The 19,997-nt window shown below is 38.2% G+C and overlaps 1 protein-coding gene and 1 long non-coding RNA gene across 9 annotated transcripts in view; one reads left to right on the top strand and one right to left on the bottom strand.

Annotated features, from left to right (window-relative positions):
• LOC111568099 (involucrin-like) overlaps positions 1–19,997 on the bottom strand; it is an 84,815-nt gene that overhangs the window by 37,498 nt on the left and 27,320 nt on the right. For all 5 annotated transcript variants that reach the window (XM_055017889.1, XM_055017890.1, XM_055017886.1 and 2 more), the window contains exon 2: positions 4,562–4,599. In XM_055017889.1, coding sequence (XP_054873864.1) covers positions 4,562–4,599 — 38 coding nt within the window. The remainder of the gene's footprint in view (positions 1–4,561; positions 4,600–19,997) is intronic.
• The window catches only part of LOC129350674 (uncharacterized), a 77,185-nt gene continuing 57,331 nt past the window's right edge, over positions 144–19,997 (top strand). For all 4 annotated transcript variants that reach the window (XR_008604149.1, XR_008604148.1, XR_008604151.1 and 1 more), the window contains exons 1-3: positions 144–218; positions 1,986–2,058; positions 4,277–4,336. This is a non-coding gene — a long non-coding RNA (uncharacterized LOC129350674). The remainder of the gene's footprint in view (positions 219–1,985; positions 2,059–4,276; positions 4,337–19,997) is intronic.

Genomic DNA, 19,997 nt, shown 5'->3' with positions numbered 1-19,997 from the left:
GCCTCCCAGACATCTCTGGCATAGGAGGAAAAAATAATAGTAGAGCAAAGAAAGCAGCGGTCCCTGATGGAAGAACAATAAGATGGATGTCTGTGTTTTTGTCTCCGTCTCTCTTACTCTTTCTACTGCTCTCTCTCTCTCTCCAGGGTCCACAGCTGAGAAGTGATACATGGCTCAGTAATAGGCCGAGCCCTGGGGAGAGCAGCTCTGTGGCCTCGGTAAGAGACTATCAGCAGCGACACACCTTCACACCCAGCCAGCCAGTCAGTCACCAGAATGCAGGCAAACACACACACAGCGATGCACGCAGGTTAGACTACAACGAGCTTCTGCAGCGCCACACACTTATTTTCTGCCAAACGATCCCGCTGTTCAAATTAATAGTCAGGTTTCTAAAAAACAAACACTGTTTTAGCAGATCTTTAACCCTCTATACTCTTTTCTGAAAGGTACGTTGTGTTTTTTGAAAATTGCCAAAATGACACCATTTGTCATCCAGAATTTTGAAAAACAAGAAACCAACATGAGTACAAGAATTATTTATTAGTGTACGCTGTAAAAAAAAAAAGAGCTTTTTTAAAACTGCTTGAAACTATAATTGTATTTCTTGAACAATTTACTGTTATTTCACAGATTTGCCCTGTTTTTTTACATTACAGATAAATAGTAAAATTGCAGGAGCAAATGTTTAAGTTACTAGTTAACAGTAAAAAAAAGACCTGGCCAAAACTATGAATAACATCACATTAATAATCTGTATTTTCACAAATGGTAATTGGTTATTTACCATGTTTGACTCTTAAATTACATCATTTTTAACTGTATGTAAATGAGCAAAAAATGTTGCAGTTATTTGAGGTAAAATATCAAGGATTTAAAAAAAGGGCAATTATTTTTGTTAACTATTGCGGATTTTCCCTGTTTTGTTAAATTACATATCTTTATCGAGCTAAAACTGCACAAAATGCAGCGTCAAAAATCTGTATTTATACAAATAGATTAGTTTTCTGCGACAATGTGTGATCATGAAAGTTTTACTGTAATCGATTTTTTTAAGTCATAATTTATATAATTTTATAATTATTGGCTGTTAATTTTACTATTTTTTTGCCTTTAATTTATTTATTTTACAATATCTGATTGTTTTTTGTTTCTGTTTTTTAACCTTTTTTTCTTGCACCATTGCTGCCAAATTTTCACATTTTTTTTGTTGGTTTCTTTGTTTGTTATAAATATAGAGCAATCAAATTGTGTCTTTTCATGGTGGTTTTTATCTGATGCATTTAAGTGAAACTACTGAACATTCGTCTATCGCTGCTACATACCGCTGTCGTTTAATGTGATGTATTCTGACTTTTAACCGTTGTGCCGTCCTGCAGGTCAAATTGACCCATTTTAAAGTGTGAAAATGTGGGGAAAAAATATATTTTCACAGTGAAAACTTCCACATTTTCAACATTTTTGGGAAATTTTTGAACATTTTTGGTGCAAATAAAGAAATACTAAAAATATAAATGTTTCTTTAAGAACATCTGGAAAAAAATCAACCAAAATCTAGCGAAATTTGCTGGATTTTGGTTGATTTTTTTCCTAATGTTCTTAAAAAACAAATTTTTACTGATATATATGGAATCAACTTAGATATTTGTAGGATTTTTTGGGAAGATTTTTTATAAATTTTTTTGAAAATATTTACATTTCTTATTTATTTCTTCCCAAATTTGGGGATTTTTTTTTTATAAAAAATAAAACTTTTAAGGAAAACTTTTAAGGAATTTTTGGAATTTTCTTCCTGAAGATTTTGCAATTTTTTATAAATTTAGGGAATTTTTTTTGCCAAATTTTTTGATTTGTTTCAGATGAAGGAACACTATTTTTTGCTGCTCGTAAATGAGGACAACAGGAGGGTTAAATAAATGAACTAGATATTCTGTTTGCAGAATAATTCCAACAGTGGTTTTCATTGTGTGACCTCTGTCTTCCAGAACATTGGACTTCACATAAAACAGTGACTGTGATGGTAAAGTGTGGAGGGTCGTCACCTTGACAGTAAATAAGGTATAAATGGAATGCATCATCGTCAGCTCCCCTGAGCCAAAGCTAACAAGCACACATCCACTTATTCACTATTTTTACCTGCTTATCATGCGAGGGGTCCTGAGGTTTTCCCTGCTAACAATGTGTGAGCGACAGGGTACATCCTGGACAGGCTGCTTGGCTTTCACACAGCTGACACATGCAGACAGACGACCATTCACACCTCCGCCTGTTTAGAGTCACTAATTAATCTGAACTACAGACTGTAGAGCACAGAAAGGCCTCGAGCACAGAAACCCAAAACTTAGCTATTAAAGCAAGCTTTATGTGAGAAATTAACATGAAATTAATGTCTTTCTGTTTAGAATTTTTGAGACAAAGCAAATAACAATGGATTTATAAGGAAAGAACAGGCAACACACTTATACAGCAGGATGTTCACACACATATATTCAATATTTCAGTGACTGTCTTTGAAATCTGTGACTCTCAGGCATCTGTGGAGATGCTGCCAGACAGAATTCCGGGGTGTTTCTGCCTTCAGTCAGGGCCTCCGCAGTAAAAAAAAGAATCAGTTGAACTGAGGTTTTGCCACTGAAAACATCTCACTGTTTGGGCATTAAAAAAAAACTCCTGTACGTTTGAAACACTCATGTCTCAGTACCTAAAACTGGCGGACAATGTATTAATAAAGTCTAAAAGACACTAGACCCCAAGCAATTTCTGGCTATTTCTGCCCCTGTCATTTTCACTCACTGTGGGCACATTTTTATTTCAAAATAATGTCCTGCACCTCAATGGGAACAGCACAACCATGACTAGAAGTAGAGAGAACCAACAGTATATTCTGTGCAGTAAGACTCTTGTATAATATCATAAATCATAAAGAAACATTTCTTTGATTATTTAATTTACAAGAAACAACATCTGCAACATTTTTTTGAGTGTCCACAGGTATTACCAACATAGGAAAGATAGACAGAATTTCTGTCATCTGCCATTTTTTTTGTTTGTTTTTTACAGAATGTGGTTATTTTATTATTATTTTAAATGAGACATGTAGAATAGTATGATATGGATGAAATATTGCTGTTTCAAAGTTAGATTTGGTTAAATTTTTCCAACTGAATGGCATGCTCCAGATGAGTAGTTCAAAGACCGTCTGAAAGTTGAAAACTTTATGCTTTCTGGCTGATAAATGGTGTCATTTTGGTGATTTTTTTTTTTTTTTTAATGACAACATGTCTTTCATACCGCCGGTAGGTTTTGGGTTTAGGAGGGTTATAGCGGAATGACGGCACTTTAACACTGTAGTCACTACACCATTGTCAGGCTCACTTTTAGTTTAAAGAACCTGTTTTATGCCTGTAGTGTTTCTCCTTTCCTTCATTATGTTATAAAGCTGCTTTTTTGTGCTAAAAGGAATTATTCTCTCCCACAGAAACGTTGCTCTTCACCTGCCTGAAATGCTTAATTCGAAGAAAAAGCTTTTATTCTGTTACTTATCTACATCGTCACGTAACACATTTGCATAACGTCTGTCTAGAGGCTAGTTAAGCCTCAAACAAAGAATGAACCACTTACATTTAGTTCCTCACTAGAGTTGCTTCTACTCTCTGTTTATACTCACAGATCTGGGGTTCCTAGCCAACGTTACCTGGCTGTTGTCGGGACAGCCGACCAATCAGAGGGGGTCTTTAAAGAGACCGTAGCTAAAATTAAATAAAATGGAAGTGCTGCAAGAATGTACAGTATGAGAAACATAATGTGTTTTTGAATATGAAAACAGGTCAACATGTTACCAAAAACAGAAATATTTGTAGGTAGAATCAGCAGAATGTGGGTCAAGTGTAACTCAGCTGCCAACTGGCTGAAGATTCAAGTGTGTTATTTTTGAAGCCTTGAGCTTTAGCTGAAAGCAAAGGTCTAGTAGGCTCACTTCTGTCAGATTTTTTACATTTTCCATCTTGTCGTCTTCAGAGGCAACTGAGCACATTTGGGGATCTTTCCCACAGTTCCCTATGGAGCCAGAAAACATTTTTCACATTTGCAGTAGTGAATCCCAACACCTGAAAAGAGACATCGATGTGAAAAATAATTTCATTCAGTTCCTTTGTGCTGGAGACAAAACAACAAAGCTGTCATTGTCCTGTTACTGTGTGACTGTAAAATAAACCAAAAACCAGCAGAAAAATGGCCTCTCCACACTCATGAATCTGTTCTTTTTTTCATCGCTTAGATCTGAGCGACCTTTCACGAAGCTGAGACCTGGCCGCTTAGCAGCAGGAGGCCGTTCTGGGTGAGTAACGGCTTCTTTCTCACCTCTGAAAGATTCGAGGAGACAAGAACCGACACTGTCACGCTGTCATTTCTGTCTGAAGAGTGTTCAGATGTAAAAGGAGAGCTGAGGACGCCGGCTCTGGTGTCTTTTGTATTCTGTCACAGCTGCTTTCAGCAAAATGGGAAAATTGATTGCGGTGTGCCGAAGACTTTGAAAAAGAAAAATATGATAATAGCATTTTACCTGATCCCCATCTTTCCGTACCGGCACCGCATCCGCTGCTGGAGAGGCAAAGACAAGCAGAGAAGAGAGAGAATGAGAATTTCAGATGATTTCATTATCAGCTGTAGCTACAGGTATCGAGCAACATTCAGAAAAGTCAGAAAATATCAGCGTGGAGTTGCTTTGTCTTAACTGCTGGTGATAGGAGAGGGTGAGCAGGGAGATCCAGTGGCAGAGGCAGATAACAGTATGTCACAGTGATGCAGCCTTCAGCATGTTCGCTGAGGGAAAATGACAGCACTGTCCAGTATTTCTCTCTCTCTCTCTCACACACACACGCACGCGCACACACACACACACACACACACACGCACACACACACACACACACACACACACACACCGAGCTAAAATTAGATTAATCATCCACGCCGAGCTTTGGCACACACAGGACTCAACCACAGCAAGTCATGAAGGCCAGAGATGACTGAAATATTTGAGGGTGATGAAAGGGGAAGACATTCTACTAGTTCTAATTCAGTGTAAAGGAGTATTTCTTTAATAATTCAGTGGTACTAAAATAAAAAAACCAGAGGCTACTGCTTTCTGGTGAAGCAGAGAAAACAGAATCAGAGGACTTGGTCGATAACTGACTCATACGCCTGCATTACACGATGACCTTGACTCTGACATCAGCAGTAAATGAAGCTGCAGGTCTGAAAATGATTCCTGTATCTCCATCCATGTTCATGTTAACTGCAGGGCAGCTGATGTTGGATTAAATGAAAATGCAATGTGTAGTTTTTCTGTGATGTCGCAGGAATTTTCCCCAAATGACTTCTGTTTTGCAGAAGAATGAATCTAGAATAACTGGGGAGATTCTGTAGATGAGTTCATCTGCATCAGAAATGACAAATAATTCATGAAACAAGCAGGAAAAAAATGATTTAGAACATTTCTCATATTCTGTAGCACTAGCAAAAGCATCCAAAATATATTTTTTGCTTTGGATGGCATTCAGATCTGGCTTTGTACTCATCATACAGAGCTTTGTTGTTCTGATTTCAATGATCCAACAAATAATTGTGTTGCAACAAACTGTAGCACACGCTTCCAACAGAGTGTCTGTTTTTGGTCAACAGTAGCAGAAATATTTCCATACAGCCGACTAAAGCTGCAAGATTATGGCTCGAATGATAGTAAAGATGGTGATCACAATTAATCATGCCTTTATGTTTTATGTATGTTTTATGAACACATGATTCCAGTATTTATCCTCCAAACATCCTCTGAATGTTGCAGCTAAAGTTCACTTTTAACCTCACAGGAAGATTGCTGGAAATGATAAATATCCCTAAAGCATTCTTTGAATATTAGATAAAAACGTATTATGTTAATATTATTAGAACTTGTAGGTGATGTTACTTAATGTTGTGGGAATGTTTCAGCTTTCCGTTTATTTTTTGCACTCATTTTATTGTGTGATGCAGCACAAAAAACAAACACCGAGAACCGTCGCATAAAACTAGCTGCCTGTGTTTCATCCAGTTTTTGTTTGAGTTTGGACCAAGATTGTGAGAACATGCGCTTGTTTTATCTCCAACATCTGTTCCACGTATTTTATAGGATGGCAGATATTTAATGCTGCACTACGTGGTGAATGAAAAGCCTCGGGCCGCGTACTACTGCACATGAAGACATTGCTTTTCTGTCATCGAGCTCCTAATATAAATGGGTGGCTGTAGATGTTGTAGATAGACGGATAATTCAACACAGTCTGGGGAAAATGACACCAGGATTAGAGCTGTGTGTGTGTGTGTGTGTGTGTGTGTGTGTGTGTGTGTGTGTGTGTGTGTGTGTGTGTGTGTGTGTGTTAGCGGTGGAGATATAATGGCTCGGTATCAGCAGTGGCTCAGACGATAAATGGATTTAGATTTGGAATGTGAGGTCACTGAGTGTATTCTCAAACAATGTAGGAAAAGTCAGAGAAGAAATTGGAGTAGGAACAGTTGGTTTTCTTTAAGTGCAAATAACAGATGGGTCAGTATATAACTGAGGGACTTTTGACGTCCATGGGATATATCTTGCATACATTTTTATTAAAAGTAAACAGAAAATAATGTTTTTTATGTTCATTATGATCACATGTTTTTGTAATGGGGAACTTAGCTGGAAGTGATTTCTGGGACACAGATAAAATTTGTTATTTTCCATATATAATTTGATATATTGCCAAAAAGAAATATCTGTCATGATTATCTCAATTTAATAAAAACAAAACAATCCAAGCTATTTCTGAATCAGCTCATTTTATTATTGTTTAGCTCATTAGAAGGTGGTTGTTATTAAATTGGGACGGTTATTTAGTTGGCATTTTAGTGATATCCAGTCATTTTTATTAATAAGTGATTGTTTCCATAATAAATAATTGTGGAATTTGTAAAGACAAGATCATAATGCACATAAAAAAACATTAGTTTTACTTTTCATAAAAATGTATGCAGATATATCCCATGGACTTCAAAAGTCCTTCAGTTATATATTGACCCGGACAATTTTTAAGTCATTTCGGACAATTTTCTTGTCATTTTCAACAAGTTTTATGTCAGCTTGGATCTTTTCTCATCATTTTGGATAATTTTTGTGTCTTTGGGATAATTTTTAATAAAAATGTATGCAAGATATATCCCATTGACTTCAAAAGTCCCTCAATTATATATTGACCCATATGTTTGTTTTATGAGACTCTTGGACTCAGTTTGACCCTTTGGTTCATAATCAGAGTGCTGAAGCCCAACAGCAGCTGTGTGCAGGGAAAGGTTGCATTTGAGTGTCTTCTTTTCTTGTGTATCTTTCATTAGTGGCAGTTAAAATGAAGAAGCCAGATCCAGAATACAGTGTGCGGCTGTTCACACAAACATTTTCTAAATGAAGTGGGATCATTTTCGGCCATGTTTGATGATTTAGTCATTAAAGTAATGACTAATGCAGATATCAGGCGGTGAAAACACCCCGCACGCATACAGCAAACTTTCAGAGCTGTAAATCATGTAATCGGGGATATAAACAGCATCTCTTCCGCTGTCCTTGTTGATCCTGCGATGCTGCAGGAGCCTTGGGAGAGCTGTCAGCTAATGTGGCTCACCTACTCATGCTGGGCCCTGAAGGCTGGAAAAGCTCACCTATTAGCTCATTTTCTGTCTTACTTGCAGCTGCATTCCACCTTTTATGTTCTCCCTCTTTGATATGACAGCACTGGGTAACGTGGTGGTTGACTGATGGGGGTTTTTCAGGGGCCGATGCCGATTTTTCTAGAGCATCAGTGACTAATATAATGCAAATACGTTATTTTTGCGTCTGATGAAAGACAGGAATATAATAATAAGAAAAAAGACACATAATTGCAGAATTTGAATGAATATCTGCTCTGCTGAGTGGATCTGCAGTGTGCTTCTTTAAACCTGCTGGTGGGTTTGAAAGGCGTATTGTCTTGATGCTGTGAAAACAGAAACAGCTTTTCAATTTTCAAGCAGCCTTTGAACATATCATCTGTTCCATATGGAAACTTAATCAAATCTGAGCTGAAAATCATATTTTTTTTTGTCAAAAATCCCTTTTACATTTAACATTTCTCCAAGAATGAACTGTTTTGTGTAGAGATCGACCGATTATCGGTCGGGCCGATTATCGGTGCCGATATTTGGACATTTGACGTATATCGGCATCGGCCTTTTTTTAATCCGACGGGCCGATATGAAGAAATCAATTTCAACCTGAGTTATTTCGGCTCAGATGCAGCCGCGTCTCTCTCTCCTGCTTTCTGTCTCCAGCACTATCCACCCCGCGCTCTGATTGGTTAAGCTTCAGTGGCAGAGCCTCTGAAGCAGTAGCTGTCCTCACACACACACACACACACACACACACACACACACACACACACACACACACACAGCAGAGAGGGAACGTTTTCTCGTGTGAGAAGCTCCAGAGAGAAAACACGTGTCGAAGGTAAATGCAGAAAACTCTTCCGAAATTGTAATAAACATCCCAGTGCTCTAGATCTCACAACTACTACTAACGTTACAGTGAGCAGCAGAATAACATAAGAGCGGAGTAAACATTAGCGGCAGCTCTGCTAACTCCTATTACCTTCCGACATGTCTGTGAATTACTTAATCCTCTGCGTAATCGAACGAAGCAGGAAGATGAAGCGTCGACGAGTCTCCCTTTAAACGTGTGTCAAAAGTGCGGATTTTGAACTTTCTACCAGTTTTTGAATAGTGTTGATCGACCAAGTAAAACCAGAGTTATGATCAATAATAAACGCTGTACTTTTGAGCGAACTTTAGACGTATGGTGAACGGCTAAACGGGAGATTCTTTGAAGCCTTCTGTAGCCGACACAAAAACAATCAGAAACATCAGGGAGAGTTTTGCAACTCTTAGGGAGTGACGTGTGAAAAACAAGCAGCTCTGAGACTCCCTGCTGGAAACACCTGGGGGATGAGAGCGTCTGCACAGGCATGATCCCAGTCACAGCGTCTCTGTGGTACTAGTAAGAGAGTGGAATATTTAAGAAATACACAGAGGAGAGATGGCCAAAGTGCGGATTTGGAACTTTCTATCATTTTATTTAAAATAATAATAATAATAATAATAATAATAATAATAATAAACTTATTCTAGCAATGGAGAACACCAGGACTCCAGATTCTCCACATGGTCCTAAATGGTAAATGGTCTGTATTTATATAGCGCTTTACTGTACCTGAAACGATACCCAAAGCGCTTTACATTATACATCACATTCACCCATTCACACTCTGATGGTAGAAGCTGCCATGCAAGGCATTAACCACAACCCATCAGGAGCAGTTAAGGGTTTAGTGTCTTGCTCAGGGAGACCTCAACATGAGCTCTTCAGGCCAGGATCAAACTGGCAACCCTCCAGTTACAAGACGGCCACTCTACCCACTGATCCATAAAGCCCCTTTCCTATTGTTTTTGCCATTGTAGAGACTGTGGTGGACAGAAAAAGTTTTTTTGGAGTGGCACAAATTCATTTATGTAAAATTTTATTGTGACTCCTGATGATTTTGTAAATAGTTGTGCCAAAGTGCCTAAAAAATTCCTGCATTTTAGTGCAAATAGTGGTATATAACTGTGTTGACTGCTGAATTTGCACATTATTTTATGACATATACAATTTATATTTGCATTCTAAGGTCTGAAAAGATTCTTTACACATGTTTATGGTGTACACAGTAAAAAAAACTAACCTTTTCCTACTCAGACTTTGTATTTTTTCAGCAATTTTAGGTCAAGTGTGTTCATACATTATATCAAAAATGTATAAATAATTGTAGAATCATATAGGTGAGGTTGTGCTGAAAAAAGGACACCAAGCAAAGCAAGATCAACAATTTTTAAGGTGAAATATAAAGGTACAGGTCAAAAATGGACCTCAGTCAAATTGTCCCCCCAGATTCCTAAGGGTTAAAGCAAAGATAAGTCATTATAGTTATATTTAAATTTTACTTTATTTACTGTGGAAAAATTTCAGGGAGGTATTTATTTAAGCTTTTATTCAACTTTATAAGAGATGCTTCTGAGTGTAGGAAATCCATGCACTTCTGGAGCTATTATTTTCTGTTTGTTTGATTAAATAAACATGCTTTAGGCATTTAAACGAAGTTCAGTGTTTGCATTATTCAATTTTTTTCACGCTAATTTTTACACTTTTACTGCAAATGAATATCGGCTCCAAAAATCGGTTATCGGCCTCCTCTAACTACTAATAATCGGTATCGGTCCTGAAAAACCCATATCGGTCGATCTCTAGTTTTGTGTAATTAGAGTCTGTAAAAGATAAAAAATTTTGAGCCCGTTAACGCAGCAATGAAGCCATAACTACCAACAACTACATGACAAAAATTCATGGAGTTTTTGGCTGAAAAAAAAACTGTTCAGCGAGGAGAGAAGCGTGGAAACAAATTAGGAACAAGTAGTAAAATATTCACAGGCACGCCTGACCAGATTCTGTCTTTTATTTGCTGTGTTCTGATTTTGTCCAGATGGTCTTAATAATTATCTAATTTCCCCATTCTTTATGTCTGTTTTTTTTTTAATCAGTTCTGTTTCTATTTCTAATCTTACTTTGGTGAACATTTGTTGTTTTTAAACGTGCTTTAGAAAGGAACTAAGTGCACATCTCCCATATACATGAATTCAGGGCAAAAAGTAGCCACTGTTTTTGATTAATCTGTTAAATATCTGATAAAATGTTGAAAAAGAATGAAAATACCTTTTACAGTTTCCCAAAGTTCACAGAAATGTTGTCAGATTCCACCTTTTGTCCTAAAATCAACAGTCCAAAACCAAAAAGATCCATGAATTTAAAATGATGATGAATCGATAGTTCAAATTGTTATTAACCCTCCTGTTGTCCTCATTTAGGGGCAAAAAATATTGTTTCCTTGTCTAAAAAAAAAATCAGAAAATTCAGCAAATACATCCCCAAATTTCTGAAAATTTGCAAAACCTTCAGGAAGAAAATTCTAATAATTCCTGAAAAGTTTCCCTTAAAAGTTTTATTTAAAAAAAAAAAACAAAAAAAAAAAACACCCCAAATTTGGCAAGAAAATTCTTGCAAATATTTTCAAATATTTTTAATTATTTAAAATATATTTCTTTTCCACTGACTGGACTCTCACCTTCTCTCAGTCTCTGACTCAGTTTGTCACAGCGTGTTTCATGGAAACGTCACATCCTGAACATAAACAAAACCAGGATATGACTCTTAAGTCTTGTCTCATGGATCATAACGAATCAGACGACACCGCTGCTTTCTTGTTTCTTGGAAGCACCATCTTTTGTCGCAGCATTAGAAGGAGTGAAATTAAAATCTCTGTCCAGTGTAACAGTGAGAGCTGGCGCTAAAATTAGATTAATTATCCACGCTATGCCGTGGCACAGGGGGCCACGACCTGTATGAGTCAGCGATGCCTGGAATGTTGAAGGATATTAGATTTAAGTGGCAATGAAAGGAGAGGCCTCCCCCTTGTTAACACAAATTATAACCCACATCTCGAATATCTTGTGGAATGAAGAACGGAGATAAAAATCGCTTTGTCACCTCTTCACAGCTCCGGCTGCTTCCAGAAGGCTGCAGAAGAAGTAAAATACTTCAAGTCGAGTGCAGCGAAATTAGTCCAACTTCAGTTACGAATAACATGCGTCAGGATGAGAGTGCTTGTGGGGAAAATTGCATAAGTTGTTGAATATCACTCCGAAATTGTTTCAAGCAGCAGTAACCCTGAGATTTCGACACTCGTCATTAGAACAGTCCGTTGTCCAAATCTTAAAATCCTCCTTCAGCCCGTCACCTCTCCTTCATCTCTTTGACGAAGTGGATTAAACAGCTGAAATCAATACGGCAGTTTGGACTCACTTATCAGTCTACTTTGCACTGCCGGCCGATATTTCTTATGTATTGTATTCTCAACATATGGCCCAACATCCATGTCGATGCTGTTCGGATTGATTTTGTGCTCTCTGCCAGATCCCATCCTGCTGAAGGGAGAGCTGCTCATCGACAGCATCTAAATATACCTCGGCCTTCAATGGACACCTAAGCTTTCCATCCAAATCAATATCAATAAAACCCTTCTGGGCAAAGGCCAGAGGTGGTGGGAGGAGGCATTTTTCACTATTGTTGAGCGGTGGAAGATGCACTTTGGAGATGTTGTGCTTTATCTCAATGGACAAAGAAAAGTGACAGCTCTGAGCCAGAGTCGCTTCAAGGAATCGATTTGTACAAGTTGAAGAAGAAGCTACTGGCTTCTGCTTGAAAAGAAAAAATCTTCCAAACTGTTTATTGTGTTAAGAAAGTGTCTAAAGACAGAATAACATCTTTAAACACATTGTTGAACATTTTACAAACAGCTGAAGATATAATTTAACCTTCTGAACCTGATGCATTTCTTCCTGTTTTTGACTCACTGTGGCCTCATTTTTCACTGCATAATAAAGTAATAATCTACCTCTAAGCAGCACTGCTATGATTATGAGAAGATAGTTAAAAGATGGGGTTTGTGCAGTGTAAGACAATAAGAATAACATATGTCATGAAAAAAGTTGACGATTTATTTCACAAAAATTTTTTTTAAAAATCCCGGAGTAAACATGTTGGATATTTTTCCAAGTGTCCATCCATGTTCCAATCACAAGGAAAAAAAATGTAGTGACTCTGCAGACAATGCAGAATGACAGGAAACTGAAATTCTGTGATTAGTTGTTTCACAAAAATTTAATGCACATTAAATCACATTATAGATGTTTTACTGCCAATATTCTTAATTAGTTTCAATACTCGTCTCTGCTCTGTGAAAGCACAGCCTGCAGTACAACTGAGACATCCCAGAATTTTTGTCATGCTGCTGTTGGTTGCAGCTGAGTCATCAATGGCTGCACGTATGCAGGGAGGAGCACCAATTTTTTTGCTTTTAACGGAATCTCTTTATAGAAAAAAATTAATTTTTGGCCAAATTTTAATGAGACGCGTAAAATAAAATGATTTTGATGAATTATCACAATTTTAAACTTATATTTGTTCATTTTTTTCTGTTGGAGTGGCAGGTTACGGATGATTACTTAAAGGACTTTTGCAAACTTGGTTAACAAATTGATAAATCGTGTCATTTTGGCGATTTTGTAAGGATAACATGCCTTTTAAACCTGCCAAAGGGTGAATGAGTATTGTAGAAACAGTCATTCAGATGGATTTCATTCCTCTTGTTTTTTTTGTTTTTGTTTTTTTCTCATTGTTTTTATTGCAGTTTTTACATTTTAATACAGAACAATGTCTGCAACAGACGCAAACAAAAACAAACAAAAAATAAATAAAATAAAAGTGCAGTACAACTCTGACTTGCGGGAATAATGGATACAAAATTTATAGGAGGTGGTGGATTCCACATTATGAAAATGATTTCAGTTGTACAAGATTCCTTTTAGAAGGGTGGAGGAAAGGTCAAGCCTGATATAGTTCAAGTATGGGTGCCACACTCTGAAGAAATGGTCCACACTAGAATGCATGATGCTGGTGAGATATTCTAGAGGGATCAGTTCAGAAATAATCTTTTGCCATCCGCTTACAGAGGGGTCCTTGTCACTGATCCACTGCAAAAGAATATTTTTTCTGGCTGCAAATGTTAAAATATTATAAAGTCTGTTGCTGGTTGATGTTCTTGCATGTTTACTTGGAAGTCCCAGGATCAGAGACACAGGGTCCATGTCTATATTAATGTGAAGAATACTTTTAATTTCCCAGATAATTTCAGTCCAATATTGTTGAATTTTATGACAAGACCACATTAGTTTTACACAGAGGGGAGAGAGAGTGATTAAAGAGATGCCTTTAGTGAGGAGATACATGTAATCTGTGTATAATTTTAAGTTGTGTTGCTCTTGCCCGGGTGCATATTGAAATCTTTTTTGCATTAACCCAGATGGAGTCCCATGTTTCTTCATCTAAGGTGACTGACAACTCTTCTTCCCACACTTCATTCCTCTTGTTGATCAGGAATAAACGCCCATTACATGACAGATAGCAGTGAGTTTGCTCGGCCCTGATGCAGTGTATTTTCATTTTCATTTCAGCTTTATTTCATCAGGCTGGTCCACTCTGTTGTGATAGTCTCCTCATGGGGACTCCTTCTGGGTAAAGCTTCAGAGGGTTTCTGAAATGAGGAAATGTTTCAGACATCAGCCACAGTAAACGTCAGCCTCTCTCTGCAGTCGCCAACATCAATAACACACAAATCTGTCATCGCAGAGGATGAACAGAGAACAATTTATACACCCACAGGACCAGAAACCAGACCAGAATACAAGATGAGCTGAGTGTTTTTTTTTTTTTTTTTATTATTTCACTTTTCTATGGACTTTACGCCGTTTTTCTGTTGTTCTCCAACAGGTTCTCATACCTTAACAACTAAACAGTTTATCAGTATCTTCCATTCACCTCCCACCTCTATCTGTTTTGCTCTCGTCACATTTTTCCTCTCTACATACTATTTTACTACTAACAATTTTTGTCCGTTTCCTTAGTAGTAGTAAGTAAAATAGTATGTCTCTCTCTAGAGAGAGAGACATACTATTTTACTACTAACAATTTTTGTCCGTTTCCTTAGTAGTAGTAAGTAAAATAGTATGTCTCTCTCTAGAGAGAGAGACATACTATTTTACTACTAACAATTTTTGTCCGTTTCCTTACCTGTCTCCTCCAAACACAGCTTGCAGTTCAACCGAGAAGTAACACAATTTTTGTCGTGTGACTGTTGCTGAGATTTAGTTAATTTTCCAGACAGAAGTGAAATGTCACAAATGGATGGATGGATGGATGGATGGATGGATGGATGGATGGATACTTTATTAATCCCGAGGGAAATTCAAATGAGTGGTTCAGGGACCATGGAGAATTTTAAAATCAGACAATTCTTTCCAGTTTCTGCCTTTGATTATTGAGAATTATTTTTTAAACACAACATGCCTTTCAACCTCGCCAGCAGGTTTTATGGTTCACAGGGTTAGGGGATCTATTCACATTTAACTAATTGATAAAAGTCACTCATAACTAAACCTAAAGCTGAATTCGCTCTATACTCCCATTTCGCTGTGATTTCAGAAACAAACTGCTATGGGACTTCCTGGATCACATTTTATTTTGTTAAAGCCACTGAATGACCAGGTTATGCATATTTATACTCAACTGGGTGCTGGTAATTGCCTTCCAACACACAGCAGGACAGTAGACAGCGTAGGAGTGACCAGCAGTGACAAAAATAAGATACAAATAGTTTTAAAATAATCTATACAAAGGTGGAATTCTGTATTAAAGAGTCCATAATCTGCCGTTTTTCTTTCAGTGTATTCTGTGGCTGTTTTTTGTGTATCTAAAAGGACTGCCAAATTTCAGAGCCAAAATTTCACACTAAAAAGGTTTTTGTACTTCTTTTTAGCTGCCTGAAACTCCTCATTCCATATACATGCTTTTCTTCCATTACTCATCTATGTCATCATGTAACTATTTGCATAGTGCCTGCCTTGCAGCTAGTTTGCACATCCAAGAGTGAGCAATTGCCAAACTAAAGCTGGTTCTGTCTCTGCTTGTATTCAGTAATCTAGGGTTACTAACCAAAGTTTCCTTGCTTTAGTCTTGACCCGTCAGAGCCGAATTGGTTTTTAAAGAGGGGCCCTTAAAGACACAGGAGCTAAATTGAAGCATTTCAGACAGAGAGTGAGAAGAAGCACTGCAGAAATGTCCAGTATTAAACATTAAAGCATGTAGACATACTCTAGCAGAGCCCAACAAGATAATAATGAACCTGTAAATAAGCATAATATGTGCTCTTTAACTAAGTGTTTAGATGATGAGTGTAGATTCTTTAAAGTGCAGTCTGGGTAACACAGGAGAACAGAAACTGGACAAGGAGTGAGTTTATGCAGCAGAAAATAAATCACAAATGACTCCTGGATTGAACGATAAAATTAGACTGAGGATGTGAGAACATCACTTCATCAGTCGTATGTCTTTCACAGGAATTATGTAATCAGAATTTATAAAGACGTCTGTTATTTTGGAACCAAAGTTGAACTCACTTCACAGCTAAACAATTCCTGAACGTCTGAGTTGATCTGCGGCTGCATATTTATTACATCCACATAATACAAGCGCGCTTCTTAATAAGTTTTCCTTTCCTGACCCAGCACTTGAGGAAGGACAACATTTCTACCAGAGCAGCCAGTTCAGCCGACTTCTTCAACTTTGCTAGATGAGCTCCTGCTCCCTCCCTGCCTCTCAGTGTTAATGAAAGGCATGCAGTCTTAGTCATGACTCTGCTCCCTGTGACTACATTTGAGATGCAGCCCAGGGGATCCTGGAGGACATTTACTTTGCACAACACACCCACACACATGGAAGCACATACAAACTCACACACACACACACACACACACACACACACACACACACACACACACACACACACACACACACACACACCACAGAGCTGATGGAGCTCCCTGCTGGAGCCACAGGGGAGGAAGGAGAGGGCAAGAGTGGCACCAAGGGAAGCTGAAGGCTCTCAGAAAACCAGAGAGGGGGAAAAATATTGAGGAGGAAAAAGGCGAGACATTGATCGGAGCTCAGAGCCGCCCTCTCTCGAGGAGCGAGCAGCGAGGGCTGCAGGGAAAATAAGATAAAGCAAGAGCTGGAGAGATAAGACAAACAGGAGGAACAGAAGAAGAGCGAGAGGAGGAGGAGGAGGAGGAGGAGGAGGAGGAGGAAAGGGCAGCGATGTCATCTGAATGGAAAAGACTAATTCCAGTCAGCGCTGATTGTGAGGCAAAATATACAAACATCAGTTTATCAGTCAGGCTACGTGTCCACGAGATGCGTTTTTCCCACATGGAAATGCGCTGTATCTGAAAATCTCCCGCTTGGTGGGCGTGTCCTTGAGGCTTCCTTCTTCTCTAACTATCCTGCCCCTGATTGGACGAACGCATCGACTCGGGAGCTTTCTGCTCCTGGATTTAAAGCCGGACCAACATGGTGGCTCGGTCGCAAACTATTACAAAAACAGTTCAGCGAAAAGTATTTCTGAAAGCATTTGAGGCGAGAAATAATCTGTGCAGCAGCTGAATCTGTCCTGGTTTTAGTTCACCGACGGCTGGTTTAGATGTTTGACGAAAGTTTCACGATGCGTTTGACCGCCGCACGCCGCATCGAAATTGCATAAAGTAGAAGTCGAGTCTAGTTTATGCAAATGAGCTGCGGGGAGACGCACTGCAACCAGACCAGCATGCAACGCGGTGTGTTTCACATAGACAATGAATGGGATGTGGGAATTTGCCGGATCTAGTGGACACGTAGCTTTAGGTTGATTCTACTTAACACCAACCACAAAGACTAATCTGTCAGCAGCCATGTTTCTGTAATGTGTTCTTCTGCACATTTTGACGCGTCACATGAGAAAAAGTTTTTGGAAACGACAAAAATCAGAAAACCTCCCCAGATTCGTCTGCTGAAGGTGTTTTTTTTTTTCTACAAAGAGCTAATTTGTTGGAGATGAAAACACATTTTTTGAGTGATGTAATGACCATTTAGGTCAAATGACTGATCAAACTGAGACTCATGAAAGACATCGTGAAACATGGCCAATAGCAGCTGATATTAGTAGGGCTGGTCCGAGTATTCGGATCTCAAAATTAATATTCGGATACCACCACAATAGCTGAATATTCGGATATTCGAGTCTAGCCCTAGACATCAGAGAATCCTGATTGCTGATTAAATCCTGATTGAAAACTATTCCTGCAGGTCCTCTCCGATAGATGGGCAAAGTTTGGTTTTCACTTCATCTAAGTTTTTTTAGCAGTTGGTGAACGGCTGGTTTCAGCTTCTTCTGCTGTTTAGTACATCCATGAGTAACAGCTTATAGTTCGCGGTTTAGTGGAAACAAGCCTGATTTGCTTTTTGTTGTTTTTTTTTGCTTCAAATTTGCTTGACAGTTTTATGAAAACACAGATGGCTTTAAAATCTTGTTTAAAGCTACCTTCCTGATTTGTCATCCTTTTCTCTCTCCCCTTTACCCTCACCCCAACCAGTTGAGGCATTTGGCCATCCACCCTGAGCCTGGTTCTGCTGGCTTGTTTTCTATTATAAATACCATAAACAAGATTTTCAAGTTTCTAGTGGTTCTTGAAATAATCATGTATGACGTACAGTTCAGTCTGAAAAGTAACCACATCTCAGCTCAAAATCATATTTCATCCAAATCACTTTGTGCTACGTGTCTCGTTAAATATTTGGTTTGTTAAAAAACAAAAGGTGCAACCATGAAGCCAATTAGTGACCGTCACATGACGAATATTCAGGAGCTATGTGGCTAAAATGCAGGTTTGCAGGTCTGATATAAGAAAAGAGACCAAACAGTTACACAAGAGGAGACTATATAAGAGTGTGAAGTAGTCCTCAGCCTTCACTCAAACACTGCCCACAGCACTGTCCTGTGACACAACCACAGCTGTCCAAATAGCTGGCAGTATCAGTGCCATTTGATGGACATTTACCCAGAGTTCTGTGCAGCACCTGGAGGGAGTGCAGCTGGCTTTAGTCATTAGTGTCAGTCAGTGTTGGATGACCTAATGACCATTAACACTCAAACTCTACAGGACTTCTTTTTTAGTGTCTGTAACGTTAAACCTTTTCAACAACTAATCAGCGTTCTTCACTACATTTCCCAGAGGTCTTCTGTCAGTCTATTAATAATGAGTTCAACCCTAGTCTAACACAAACCCACTCATTACTATTACCCATTCTAATGAGCCTCAGTCAGCGTTGGGATGTACTCAATTACTTGATCAATATTACTGTAAAAGTATTATCTACAATTTACTATAAGCGGTGTTACTTAGTACATGGACTGCAATCGAAACATTAATTGATTAGTTGTCAGTTCCTGAATTTATCATCACCTATTTTGGTTTGCCATATCCTGATTATTTTTTTTTTTTGCCCCAATCTGATCCAAGCCTTTTAATAATTTTAAAGTCTGCCTACACCCTGGAACACTTTCCAGATAGTACCTGGTTGTGCTACCATGTTGAGCCTCTTATTGTTTAATACTGTAGAAGATTAGAGTAGGCAGTTGTTGACAAGCAGAAAGCATTGTGGGGGGTTTATCTAGTAAAGGGACACCATGACAAAGTCGTTTGTGACACTTAACGACATCAGACCAGCACTTCTATGTTGAATCAAGCTGGGAGCAGCTAGAATGGCATTGTGATAGCCCAGATGCATATGGAACAGCCATCTCTGTGACCCATAACATCTCTCCGTGGTTTAAAACATGAGTATAAAGTAATCAGTATTAGTTACTGGTTGATAATGCTGCATATATTAACAAAATTATTTGACAGCAGACATCAAATTTGAGGCTTCGTAATCTCGATTAGCACGGATGTTAAGTGCGACATCCCTAATTTTGGTGATCAGTTTGTCATTTTGAGGAATTGTTTAAGAAAAAAGTCATGATTCTCTGATCACAGCTACTTCTGTGTTAATATTTTCTGGGATTTTTTTGTTAGTGGAGCAAATACTCTAACATTGATGTATCTGTCTCTGTTTGTCTTGGGCTTTTAAAGTTTGTTGAGCTGCAACTACGAGTTATCTTTGCCATTGACTGATTATTTTCTTTATTAATCATGACTGCCTTGCAGTTGAACACCTCCACCAATCAGTCCAGTTGCCATTTACATCCGTCCCTCCTGTTCCTGAGGAATGGCTTTTAATAACATGCAGAAGTGTTTTTGGAAAAAAATATATAAATTTCGGATATAAAATGCCGTCACTTCATCATTTTCTCCTGTTAGACATCTGTGTGATTTTTTTTCATA

The sequence above is a fragment of the Amphiprion ocellaris genome, chromosome 15 (genome assembly GCF_022539595.1).
Source record: "Amphiprion ocellaris isolate individual 3 ecotype Okinawa chromosome 15, ASM2253959v1, whole genome shotgun sequence".
Classification (NCBI taxonomy): domain Eukaryota; kingdom Metazoa; phylum Chordata; class Actinopteri; family Pomacentridae; genus Amphiprion; species Amphiprion ocellaris.
This window is presented reverse-complemented; position numbering and strand designations above follow the sequence as displayed.